The 14,097-nt window shown below is 48.8% G+C and overlaps 1 protein-coding gene across 2 annotated transcripts in view; it reads right to left on the bottom strand.

Annotated features, from left to right (window-relative positions):
* The window catches only part of RBM46 (RNA binding motif protein 46), a 442,778-nt gene that overhangs the window by 221,596 nt on the left and 207,085 nt on the right, over positions 1–14,097 (bottom strand). Inside the window, exon 5 of one of the 2 annotated variants that reach the window (XM_086963306.1) lies at positions 1,146–1,211. In XM_086963306.1, coding sequence (XP_086819432.1) covers positions 1,146–1,211 — 66 coding nt within the window. Of the gene's footprint in view, positions 1–1,093; positions 1,212–14,097 lie in introns of both variants that reach the window. The other variant, XM_086963305.1, reaches the window with a different exon arrangement.

The raw sequence follows: 14,097 nt of genomic DNA, 5'->3' as shown, positions 1-14,097 counted from the left end.
GGTGGTAATTTGGGATTCCTTAAAGCAATATCGCAATTTGCGATGGCTACTAGCATAGCATTTAGGGAATCGCAAATTGCCATTCTCTAAATCGCAAATTTTGTGATTCCTTTTTTCGCGAGTAGGTTTTTGCTTATCTACATTGCACACAGCTAAATTATGATCGCGAATTTCAGCGTTTGCAATCGCAATTTAGCTTGATACATCTGGCACTAGGCCTTTAATTAAATGTCTCATGAGGCTCAAACTCCTGTGGAGAATGTAAAGCATATTGGACATGTTCAGATCTCTAATAAACAGGATATGTAGGCACTACTGTGTCTTAATAAAACTACTTTGTGACATGCATAGTATCCCTTGGCTATTATTTAAAAGGACATGATAGCGAACATCCAGGTCTTGGGCATGTGTGTGACCAGACTACTGTTGTGAAGGAAGGCTAGGCGTCTACACATGCACACGTTCTGAATGAGGTTAGGTCCATATAGTGCTGTCTGACTGATGTTAAATAGGACAGACGGACCTTCAAAGCAGCAGATGGTTGAACAGACAGTTTTTGACGGCCTGGCCACATCTGATAAACTCCTAATCTGGCATGAAGTATTGGTTGACTGCTACTGGATCTGAAGTTTCTGTTTTCAAGAGAGCCAAGTGGCCCCAGGAATTACCCACTTCAGAGAACACAGACTAAGAATTAGTAATGTGATTAGTGGTATCATATAATGCTCTATAGGTAGTGTAATCAATTAAAGCAAATATGCTGAACTAAAGATGAGTTAATCAGGTTATTTTGTTACACCTCTTAAATTACCTCGACTAAACTCAAAATGTATGAACCTAAAGCTAAGAAGGCATACTTTGGATTATAATAATATTAAATAAACACACAACCTATCAATGACCACAGAAATAAGCTTGAAATAAAAGGTTTTCCAGTATGATGTTGTATACTGCACAGTGGATCAAATACAAGGTGGAATGACTAAAGTTATTTCAGGGAAGCAGATATTAAAAACTATGCACAAACGTGAGCAACTAAACACACAATGTGAAAAAAAGATATCACTTTACAAGAAATGGGTCCAGTCAGTACCATCACTCATCCCATCCGGGCTTGAAGACTGTAAAATCAAGATCCATCTTGCCTCTTTCCGCTGATGAAACCTTATTCCTGTCACCACTCCTTGGTAATGCCAAAACATTCTCAATTCCTAAAAACGTGTAAAACAGTAAGATTATTATTAGAATCGATAGTGGAATCCTTAACAAGTGCAGAGGAAAGACTGTGTTTCTTATGGTTAACAGATGCTCAAAAGAACAAGTTACTTACCAAGTAGAGACAGATCTTCCCCATAAAAACATTCTCATTAGATTCACATTTAGCTCTGCTATGCTGAACTGACATGCCTACACACTCTCAACCATTGACTCCTACAACATCTGTATGACACCTAATTTTAGGTTTTTCTGACTGAAAAATATACACCAACTCCCCCTTTGATATGGCTGATCAACAGATCCTTCCCAAAACATACTCCATGCTCAAAAGTACAACTCGGGAACAGTGGTTAACTTACAGCCAACATGACCCTGATTTTGAGTTTGGCATGGAAGATGAAGGTAAGTCCATCAGGATGGTGGAAGATTTACCTCTGCTCTCCTTAAGGACTTCTGTCTGCTAGATTTGGAAGGGTCCAATAGACTTTGCAGGTTTTAAATTACTGTGGAAACTGCTTGACAAGGGTCAAAGAACCTAAGGAATGCTCTGCTTTCCGTAAAGCGCTCCAATACAGAGTCTGCTTCCTCACCAAACAAAAGAGTGACCCATCAAAGGGCATTAAGACAATCCTGTGGAGTGCATCTCGGTGTACTGATGAAGTACAAACCTGCTGCAGCTACCCTCCCCAGGCAATCAATAGAATCTAGACCAGCACTGATAACATATTGGCCTGCGTCCTGGCCATCATTAATTATTTGAGCCAAAGACTCCCGAAGGTCTTATGGGACTGCCTGCAAGATCTCACAGCCCATGTCACAGAGCATGTGCATAACATCCCTGTAAGCAGGAGTGGGGATTTATCTGCAAGGGAGGGAAAATGATGACTGTTAACACTCACTTTAAACTGATACAATATAATTATGGACATGTGAAGTATTTACCTCACTTAAACTAGCTAAAATATATCACAGGCATAGTTCAGGATGCCCTAGATGTCACACTGAGAAAGCAGACTTTATCCATGTAACCTGGGCCTGCGGTATTATGCAAAATGTATGGAGGGAAGTAATAAGTATACACTGGGGGGCACCAATAAGGTGATACAACCCAATATGAACTATTGCTTGTTGGGATTACTCCCTCGGAAGAAAAAAAGGTGGTTATGCAGGAAGTTTGTGCTGTTGGGACTTGTCCATGCTAAGAGATGCATCGCTATCCACAAGCTAAATAAAAGCCCACTGAAGCTTAGTAGTTGGGTTACAAACATGGAATGGGCAACAGCAGAACAGGTAGATATAAGAAGAGTGCAACAAGATGAGAATATTGTTGATGAATTGATAGAATGGGCGACCATCATTACACCATTTACCAACCCGCCCCCTAGCATTAGACCCCTTGTGGGTACATGAAGCCATACAGCCCACTGACATTTACAGCACTCTCAATGAAATGCAACTGGAGACCTGGCCACCCGCTTCTTTACCAGTGGGCAGAAACAGGGCTGTGACCAAGTAGCCATTAATGTATCAGAGAAGGCCTGGCTAAAATGTACCAAGGGCTCAGACGTAGCTGGCCCTGGCTGCAAAATTTCGGTCAAGACATTCATTATGGTCTTGATTAAAGGTAGCTGTAAATCCAGAACCTGAGCTGGCCGCCACTGCAAAGGAGGCACTTTCTTCCATTGCTGGCCCAACAGACGAATTAAACCTTGCCTCAGAAGAGGATTTGAACCAATAGACCTCATGTAACTTCATGTAAAAAGCCACATCACTACCCTCTTCATCTACATCTTGGGTATCCCTTTCTCTGAATCTGAGTCAAAAAGATAATGGAGCCTCTACTGACATGCACACCCTGGTAGAGGTGAATAATCAGGGTTTGGGTTCATGATGAGTGCCTGCACTTTTTGTAATCCTGGGGCAAAACGTAGGTCGAGATTGAGCTAAAGTTGGTTTAGTGTATGACACTGGTGCCAGAACTGGCTCGCCGGAGGTGTAGGTACAAATATCAACATGGACGAGAGCTACGCAGGTCTTGGAGCTGGAGTGGAAGCATGTACTTGTGCCCCTAAGGGGGCTGAAACAGGAGCCAAGGGGTCAGATGGTGCCAAGGATGTATCCATTGGCTGTAACCAGACTGGGTGCTCTTGCATTTCCTTGAACCCAAATGTGCACCAGATTGAACCAGAAGCACACCAAAAAATCTACAGCATGGCATCTTTGAAGGTTCAATCAAATGTGGTGTCATTGATGGCCTGTGACTATGAGAAAACTAGGGAACACCAACATCAGCTGAGGCATTAGCTCCATTACCTAATACCTTAAAGGTAAATGACTCACATCATGATACCCTTACATCTTTTCCTTAGGTTCTGAGTGGCAGGACAAGGTCAAGTCCCACTTTCCTTTTTTAATGTTTGTGCATTGATTTTGAATTACCGGAGGACTTTTGAGCAAAACACCTACCATTCGTTAGAACGGCCTTGGGAGCAGGGCCAAGTCTGCACTGCAACATGGAGCAGGAGCCTAACTTATGCAAAGGTCACTTCTTCCTGTGTTTGGTGATGTATATCTTCACCTCCTGTTCCCGGATGGCCTTCAGGTGCATGATGGCACATTTAATACACTATGCTGAGTTGCAGTTTAAACCCAGAAACCAGTGACACCCTTTGTGCAGGTCTGACAATCATATGTTTTCAGCTGCTCCATCATGGTTTGAAAGTTGTATTTTTAGATGCGGACATTGTTCCTTAGCACACTAGAATTTGTTTTGTAGAACTCACAGGAAGTCCAACAAAATTGGGAACGGAGCACTAGATCTGCGTAGGAAGGCACATGAACAAAAAACATTGACAGCAGCGTGCAGGGGTGGCACACATTTGTTGAACTACTCAGTCCCCTCCAGGGCTGTACAGCGTCAACGCATAACCGCATGACGTCCAATAGCGGCGCCATGGAGCACTGTTGAGAAAAGTTACTAGATCCAGTCTGGCTCCTGCCGAGCATTCTAAGGTGAGAAGAACAAGTTACTTACCTTTGGTAACGATATATCTGTAAGAAACAGTCGTTAGTATTAGATTCCTTACCTTAGAATATCCCCAGGCGTCAGACTGGATCCGGAAACTTTTGCGTAGCAATACCGCTGCGCGTCGGTAGGCGTCGTCCGCGGCGGAATGACGTCGCCGGAGTACTTAGACGCCGCCCTCGCGCGCTGACGTCAGTTCTTATACACAGATTTTCCGCGCCAGATACGCAGAGCCATGATAGAACCAACACTGGTGCCATGAAACTAGGGCCCTGAAAGGGGATGACCTGAACCCTAGATATCGGTTCGCAGAACGGGGAGGATGGGTGGGTCGGTAAGGAATCTAATACTAACTACTGTTTCTTACAGATATATCGTTACCGAAGGTAAGAAACTTGTTCATCTGAAAGAAACAGGTTAGTATTAGATTCCTTACCTTAGAATAGATACCCCAGCAATACCAACCCCGGTGGTGGGTCTGCGAACCAATAATCACACCAGAAAGTCCTGGAGGACAGAACGACCAAAGAAGTCATCCCTCCGGACTTGGCTGTCCAGGCAGTAGTGTCTTGTGAACGTATGCAGCGAGGCCCACGTAGCTGCCTGGCAGATGTCCTGCAAGGTAACTCCCTGACCCAGGGCAGTAGTAGCCGCCGTGGCCCGAGTGGATTGGGCCCTCAGCCCAACAGGAGGCTCCTTCTTAGCCAAGGAATAGCATGCCTTGATGCACAAAACGACCCACCGAGAGATGGTCCGTTTCTGCACCGCCCGTCCCTTCTTAGCTCCCACGTAACCAACAAAGAGTTGGTCATCCACCCGGAACTGTCGTGTGCGATCCAGATAAAACGAGAGTGCACGTTTTGGGTCCAGACGGTGGAGCCGCTCTTCCTCTTTAGAGGAATGCGAAGGCGGAAAGAAGGTGGGCAAGGTGATGGACTGCCCGATGTGGAAGGCTGTGACAACCTTGGGCAGGAAAGAGGGTCTTGTCCGCAAAACAACCTTGTCCGGATGGACAGAAAGGAAAGGAGGTTTGGAAGAAAGAGTCTGTAGCTCACTCACTCTCCTGGTGATGGCGACCAGGAAAGCAGTCTTCAAAGTAAGAAGGCGAAGAGGACAGTTATGAAGTGGCTCAAAGGGAGCACACATCAGATAGGTAAGAACAAGGTTCAAGTCCCACTGAGGCATCACAAATGGAACTGGGGGGAACATGTGTGTGATGCCCTTCAAAAACCTATTTACAATTGGGGACTTAAACAAAGATGGCGCGTTCGTCACAACTACATGCTCTGGTTGGGGTAAGGAGAGGGACCTGCCGCTGACCCAATCGCGGTCCGTGAGCCACCACTGCAGCTGTTTTGCAGTGCCCTCCGAGATCAGGACATGGTCGGACAGGTTACCCTGATGCTGGGCCAATGAAACTTCAGGTCCTACTACAGAGCCCGCATCCGCCACCGGGCGTGATGCACCAGAAGGATGCAGGAGGCCATCAGCCCCAGAAGCCACAGCGTCAACCTGACCGAGACCCGGGATAAAGGCTGAAAGATTGGAATCAGAGCCTGTATATACCGAACCCACTGTTCGGGAGGATAAACCCAAAACCGCGCCGAGTCGAGAACAGCTCCGATGAAGAGGAGCTTCTGAGAGGGGCACAGGTGTGACTTCATTTGATTTCATTTGCATTTATATAATGCATAAATCACCCGAAGGTCTCAGAGCGCTTGCAGAGAACCTCCAGACAGAGACCCAGAACAGGGCAAAGGCAGGGCTAGAAGAGCCAGGTTTTTAGCTGTCTGCGGAATCTCAGGTAATCGGGTTCTGTCCTAATCTGGAGGGACAGGGAGTTCCAGGCTTCAGGGGCTGTTTTGCTAAATGCCCTGTCACCGTTTCTGGCCGTACGTACCCTAGGGACACTTAGGAGAGACTTGCTGGATGATCTAAGCGTTCTCGCCGGGTGGTAGACCTTAAGCTTTTGTTCTAGGTATGTTGGACCATGACCATTGATGGATTTATGGCCAGGCAACATAATTTGAACTTTATACGCTTTTGTATTGGGAGCCAGTGCAAGGTTTTTAAGCAGGGCAATGACAGGGTGCGAGAGGGAAGGTCGAGCACCAGCCTTGCAGCGGTGTTCTGAAGAACCTGTAAGCGAGCCACGAGCGTGGTATTTATTGAGGACAAAAGTGCGTTCCCATAATCAATCCTACTGACAATGAGTCTGTGTACTATGATCATGCGAGCTGAGAGGGGAATCCATTCAAAGATTTTCCTCAGACTACGCATGGGGCCAAAGCTAGTGCATACTACTTTACTTATGTGATCAGACATGGACAGCTTATTGTCGATTGTTACCCCAAGATTCCTAAATGAAGGTTTGGGCGAGGGGCATGGACCAAGGGAGGCTGGCCACCAATCTTCGGACCAGATTTTTTCGGCCCTTCCAAAGAGCATGACCTCCGTTTTGCCTGCATTGATCATTAGAAAGTTCCTGGTCATCCAGTCATGAATGTCTACCATGCAATTTTTTAACCTCAATTTAGTTTTGTCTGGGTTCTGATTGATTATAATCAATATTTGGGTGTCATCTGCGTAGGACACGGTTCCAAAACCGTGTGCTCGTATAACCTTTGCGAGGGGGGACACATACAGGTTAAAGAGCGTAGAGCTCAGAACTGACCCCTGAGGGACACCCTTATCGTTGTCATAGAAGTTGGAGGAATAAGCATCAACTTGGACCTTAGACCGCCTGTTTGTCAGATAGCTTTTTATCCAGCATAATGCGGAGCCCTCGACACCAACCTCAGCAAGACGTTCTAAAAGAATGAGATGCAAGATGGTGTCGAAGGCAGCGGATAGATCGAGCAAGACCAATATGGCCGACTGGTTGGAATCCAGTGTCATTCTTATATTGTCGACAATTTCGAGCAGGGCAGTTTCGGTACTGTGGAATGCCCTAAAGCCAGACTGTGATGGGTCCAGGAGTTTGTTAGTCTCCAGATGTGTTTTGCGTTGTTTATTTATTAGGGACTTCATAATCTTCCCAAACAAGGGGAGGAGGGAGATGGGCCGATAGTTAGGGAGTAATTTAGGATCGGCTGAAGGTTTTTTTAAGATAGGTCTTATTACGGCCTCCTTCCAATGTAATGGGACAGAGGAATGCAGTAGGGACTGATTCAAGGTTTTCGTTAAGGCAGAGATCAGAACAGGAGCTATTTTTGATTTGAATTTGAGGAGAGGCAGGGTCTTCAGGGGCTCCAGACTTCATTTTGTGCAGGGTTAACTCAACCTCTGTTTCTGAGCATGGTGAAACTCCCTTAGTGTAGAAATGCAATTGTTGAGGTCCCTGCAGCTGTTAGTGGGCGAGACTATGGTCTGACATATGAGAGGGAGCTGAGGCAAAAGTTTGTGGATGTCATTGATTTTATCGTGGAAGTACGCTGCCACAGAATCCACCCACTTCGGCACATTGATGGAAAACCCCAGCTGGTGCAGGAGGTCTGCCCTCGTCTGGAGGTGGCTGACGACTGTCAGGGGCGAGCCCGCCTTCAACAACCAGTCGTCGAGGTAGGGGAAGATTGAAACCCCTAACCTGCGCAGATGAGCTAAGACCACACCATCACCTTCGTGAACACCTGTGGGGTGCTGGTCAGGCCGAAGGGGAGCACGGTAGACTGAAAGTGCTCAAGGCCTACCGTGAACCGCAGGTAGCGCCGGTGGGCCGGCAGGACCGGAATGTGGAAATAAGCTTCCTGCAAGTGTAACGCTACCATCCAGTCTCCCGGGTCCAGGGCAGACAAGACCTGAGTCTGTGTCAGCATCTTGAACTTCTCTTTCCGGAGGAAGCCGTTGACGTTCTGTAGGTCCAAGATAGGGCGTAGGCCCCCTTTGCCCTTCTTAGGTACCAGAAAGTAGTGGGAGTAACAACCACGTCCTACTTCCAGCCCAGGAACACGCTCAATGGCTCCTTTGGCCAAGAGGGCCGTAACTTCCTCTTGCAGAAGTTGCAAGTGGTCCCCCGACACACAGTGGTATTGCGGTGGCATGGCTGGAGGGGACGTCTCGAAGGGGAGGGAGTAGCCCCTTTGGACGATTAGCAACACCCACCTGTCAGAAGAGACAGTGCGCCAGTGGAAGTGGTGATGGCGAACCCTGCCCCCCACTGGCGTCACATGGGCCTGAAAGCACGGACTAGGAGGCTTTAGAGGCGGGTGCTGCGGGGGAGGTGTGGATTGGCCTCGCTGTTGTCCCCGACTACCGCCGCGGAGGTTTACACGGCCGCCACCACGTTGGATGTTAGTCTGTGGTGCGTGGCTGGCAGCACATGTGGAAGCGCCCCTTCCTTGGCCACCAAAGGAGCGAAAGGCACCCGTTTGCTGGTGCGGGCCGAGAGGCCCAAAGACTTGGCCGTAGCCCTGGACTCCTTAAAGCGCTCAAGCGCATGGTCTGCCTTGTCGCCGAAAAGGTGACGGACATCGAACAGCATCGGACGAAAAGTTGGCGGACCTCGGACCTCAACCAGGTGAGGCAACGAATCGCCACCGTCGTTGCCATCGCTCTGCCCAGTGAGTCGGTGGTATCCAGCCAACACCAGATGAAAAACCGTGCTGCATCTCGACCCTCCACAAGTGCTTGGTTGAGTTTAGTCTAGACCTCCGCCGGACATTGTGACAGCACGTCTGCGACCGTGTCCCACAGAGAGTGGGTGTAGCGGCCCAAGAGGCACGCAGTGTTGACTGAAAGTAATCCCAAACTTAGGGAGGAGAATACTTTCTTAACGTATTGCTCGTACCTCTTGGATTCCCGATCGGGCGGGGCCGTCGGGAATGCGTTCTGGAGTTGGTGGCCTGGATGACCAGGCTCTCGAGGGTGGGGTGGGTGGACAGGAAGCAAGGATGCCTGCAGCCGGGCCGTGGCGTCTGGCCACGTTCCTATCTACAGGCTGACCTGTAGCGGGCTTGGACCACGTGCCCAAAAGAACATCTGACAAGGCCTCATTAAGCGGCAGCAGAGGCTCAGCCGAGCTTGACTGCGGTTTAAGGACCTCAGTGAGGAGGTTAGTCCTCACGGCTGCGACGGGTGAGTTCCAGGCCCAAGGCCTTGGCCGCCCACGTCAGCACCACACTGTAGGCAGACGCGTCCTCCGCAGCCACGGTGGAAGGGGAGACAAAACCAGTGTCTGGGGAGGTGTCCAGCCCACTGGCAGTCCCAAGCTCACCTGTCCAGTCCTACTGAGACTGACACTCCTGTGTCAGAGGGTCCTCAGACCCCTCCCAATCCCCCTCGTCACCCATCTCCTTGTATGCAGGTTCAAAGGATGGGGCCGGTTCGTGCTCTCCATATGACGTCGAGAGCGGCGCCGGAACCGAATTGAGGGCAGGACGTTGCCCGTAGGCCGGGGGCGACACCCTAGGAGCTGGCTTGGTTGAGGTCGTGAGGTCGACGGGCAACGATCCGGATCCGGAACCGTATCCAGTGAGGGCCTGCGGCGCCGGGACCGAAGTCGCCGACGGTGCCGGGGCCTAAGCACGCGTCAGAGCCGAAGCACCCGACCAGCTAGGCCCCCCAGCCGGGACCGCTGGGTCCGAAGGCGCCACGGAGTCCGGCGGAGGAGGGAGACACCTCAACCTGCTCGAAGGTATGGGGCAGGTTGCGACGCCCGCGACTCCGTCGGAGCTGCGTGGGTGGTGTCAGCCGAACCCCCGGCCGCGTCGTGCGAGCGTCGGGGTGGGTCGGAAGAGCAATGACGCCTTTCCAACCTCTCATGCCTCTTACCTGAGGATCTTGATCCCGAAGACCGCTACCGACTCTCGGAACTACAAGGGCTCCGACCCCGCGACCGGTCCCTCGACCTCCTGTGGGACCGGGACCTTGAACGGCGCGGAGCCGACTGCCAGAGCTCAAGCCGCTTGCGGGACCGCTACTGCCTAGCCTTAGACGTCAGGGCCCGGCAGTCGGAGCAGGTTCGGTCGTCGTGGTCGAGGCCTAGACACTGAAAACACCGGCGATTGGGACCGTAACCGACATCAGTCGGCTGCACTTGGAGCAGGGTTTGAACCCGGGCATCCCTACCGGCACCGTAGGAGTCGAACGACTCGAGAAAAACAGGTCAAAAGAAAAAAAAGTTTAGTCAAAAATTGACTAAGGGGTAGAGCTTCTCCGGATCTGCGCTAGCTGGCGCGGAAAAAAGGAGAAGTGACGTCAGCGAGCGAGGGCGGCATCTAAGTACTCCGGCGACATCATTCCGGCGCTAACGACACCGACGACGGACGCGGAAGACGCCTACCGACGCACAGGGGTATTGCTACGCAAAAGTTTCCGGATCCAGTCTGACGCCTGGGGATATTCTAAGGTAAGGAATCTAATACTAACCTGTGGTTAGAAGCATCCATTGCCATTTAGAGTTAATATCAATCATGTACATAAATCATAGAATATCTATTGTTGAAATTACTAATTATAGAACATGTAGACAGAACCATTTTGTCAACATTGCTGGTTCATTAAACCATGTATAGTCCATGTTTAACATCTTTTATTAAAGGCTACCAAATATAACATTAAAAGTGAAATTTTATTCACTTCCAAGTGTTCATGTCAACATATAAGTCAATACATTATGCCACACTGTCAATACCAATAGGAGCCGAATTCACCTCCTAGCTACCAAAATGTCCAAACCTCTTGTCTGTTACTTTTCATGTACTTTTGAGATCTTGTACTCATTAATTTACCATTCTAGTGGTCATGCCCACATAATGTTTATTACAGGGACAAGTATTTAGATGTATAAAAAAGTTATTTACCTGTGCCTGCAGTTCTCACAACATTTATATCTTTCATATATTTGCATGTTTAAATCATTCTCAGTTCTCAAAGTGGTATTCCCACGATAACTTTAAAACAAAAATACAAGGCTCTGACTACCTGAAAGACTTTAGAACAATGCCCCTATGTTAGTACATACTCCTCACTAGAAAAGTCTCCAACCTTAGCCAATGAGGTGAGAATGCCATCAACCTCACCTCTCCCATAAGCCACCTCAGATATCTAGCACAAATATCAAGAATATAACTAGGAACAAAGTAAGAGAGGATCATCTATTTGGTGAATGTGCACCATGTGAATCTAGGAAGAATACCAACACTGGAAAACTGCAGAAACATGTAACTTTTTTCTACTCCAAAATTTAATCTTTCATAGATTCACTTCTTGAAACAGATTAACAAGTAGTATTGACAAGTTTTACATATGATTACAATGCGGAAGGTGGGATGAGATAAATAGGCTCACCTTTTTCAAGGAGACGGCACTGAAGAACAAGTTACTTACCTTTGGTAACGCTTTTTCTGGTAGATACAGTATCTGCCTGTGGATTCCTCACCTTGTGAATATCCCCTGCGCAGCAGCCAATCGGAAACTTTTGTAGCTCTCCTTGCCGGCGAGGTCATGGACGACGTCACAGAGGGTACGACTCCGCTCGCGACCCCACTGACGTCACTGGATCCAAAATAGGGCCTCGTCGCGTAATGACGTCAGTTGCGCCCCTTTTTCCGGGCCCCCGAGGCACACGGACGGACCGACATTAAACAGTAATAGTATACATAGTACACAGTATTCAAAACAACACACACAGTGTGATATCAATGCAATATGCATGATCATATAAATACATCCATTACAAATTTTTTAAATTACAAATTTTTTAAAATATACACTTAGCAGGTATAGAAGAGTGGACAACGGGGAGGCGTTGGGTCAGTGAGGAATCCACAGGCAGATACTGTATCTACCAGAAAAAGCGTTACCGAAGGTAAGTAACTTGTTCTTCTGATAGATACATCTGCCAGTGGATTCCTCACCTTGTGAATAGAGTCCCACAGCAGTCCCCACTCCGTCCACTCTGCTATACCAAGAAATCCTGGAGGACAGACGGCGCAAAGTGGTCGTCTCTCCTCACCTCTTTATCCAAGCAGTAATGCTTCGGAAAAGTGTGGAGGGAGGCCCAAGTCGCGGCTCTACAAATATCCTCTACAGGCACACCTCTAGCCAAAGCAGAAAGTCGAAGACTTTGCTCTAGTAGAATGACCCCTTATACTCTCTGGAGGTTCCTTACCAGCCAGGGCGTAGCAGATCTTTATACACAGGATAATCCATCTCGACAGCGTGCGCTTGTGCACCGCTTTTCCTTTTTTACAGCCAGCAAATCCAACAAAAAGCTGGTAGTCCACACAATAGTCTTTAGTCCTATCGAGGTATAAACTCACCGCCCTCTTAGGGTCTAGACAGTGAAGCCGCTCCTCTTTCTTGGAAGGGGGAGGGGGAGGATAGAAGGTAGGAGGGGTAATAGACTGCCCCAGATGGAAAGGAGTTACCACCTTAGGCAGAAAAGCAGCCCTGCTCCTAAGTACCATTCTCTCAGCATGAATGGTCAGGAATGGGGTTTCGAACTAAGAGCCTGAAGCTCACTTACCCTCCTTGCTGAGGTTATTGCTACAAGAAAAACAGCCTTAAAAGACAGAAGCCTCATGGGAAACTTGTGTAAGGGTTCAAAGGGTGAACCCATCAAATAGGTTAAAACAAGATTCAAGTCCCATTGAGGTACAATAAATGGAGTTGGAGGGAATTTGTTGGTAAGACCTTTTATAAAACGTAATACAATAGGTGACTTACATAAAGACGGCTGGTCCGGCAAACAAATGAATGCCGACAAGGCCGATAAATAACCTTTTATAGTCGCCACAGCAAAACCCTGCTGGGCCAAAGAAAGAGCAAACTGAAGTATGTCGGACAAACAAGCTCTCAAGGGGTCAATAGATTTCTCTGCACACCAGGAAACAAACTTGGACCACCTGTAGGAATAGATTGACTTGGTGGAAAGACGCCTGGCCGAAAGAATTACGTCCACCACATCAGACGGGAGAGAAAAAGAATTCAGGTTGCCCGGTTCAATCTCCAGGCATGAAGGTGTAAGGTCTGGAGGTGGGGGTGAGGGAGACGGAGAGGCGGGCACGAGGAGAGGTGGAGAAGATCTGTGTACCACACCCTTCTTGGCCAATCCGGGGCGACCAATATAACTTGGGCCCGGTCTTGGCGAATCTTCCTCAGAACCCGAGGAATCAAGGGTATGGGAGGAAACGCGTAAAGGAGTTTCGAGTCCCAACTCAATTGAAACGCGTCCCCCAAAGCTCCCTGCGACGGATACTGGAGACGGCAGAATGACAGGCTGTGAGAGTTCCCGTGAGTGGCAACAGGTCCACCTGAGGAGTTCCCCACGTCCGGAAGACGTGACAAACCACCTCTGGATGAAGCCTCCACTCGTGATCGGCTGAGAACTGCCGACTGGGACTGACTGCGCAAACGCTCAGAACTCCGGCCAGATGATTTGCCATCAGACAAATCTGGTAGTCCTGAACCAAGGACCAGAGACTCAGAGCTTCTCTGCAGAGAAGATGCAACTCCACTCCTCCCTGCTTGTTGACATACCACATCGCGGTCGCGTTGTCCGTCAGGACCTGAACCGACTGACCGCGAAGGGAAGGGAGGAAGGTCTTGAGTGCCAAACGAATCGCCCTCAATCTCAGAAGGTTGATGTGAAGCAACCTTTCCTCTGGAGACCAAAGACCCTTGATCTCCAGATCCCCCAGATGAGCACCCCACCCTAGAGTGGAGGCATCCGTTATCACTGTGACAACCAATGGAGGCAGATGAAAGGGCTTTCCTTGAGACAGATTGCCCTCCACGCTCCTCCAAGACAGATCCGCTGCAGCTTCTCTGGAGATCCTCACAGACTCCCTGAGATCTCCGTTGTGCTGATACCACTGCCGCGGAGGCACTACTGGAGCGCCCTCATGTGCCAG

Source organism: Lissotriton vulgaris, chromosome 3_1, assembly GCF_964263255.1.
Source record: "Lissotriton vulgaris chromosome 3_1, aLisVul1.2, whole genome shotgun sequence".
NCBI classification, from domain to species: Eukaryota; Metazoa; Chordata; class Amphibia; order Caudata; family Salamandridae; genus Lissotriton; species Lissotriton vulgaris.
This window is presented reverse-complemented; position numbering and strand designations above follow the sequence as displayed.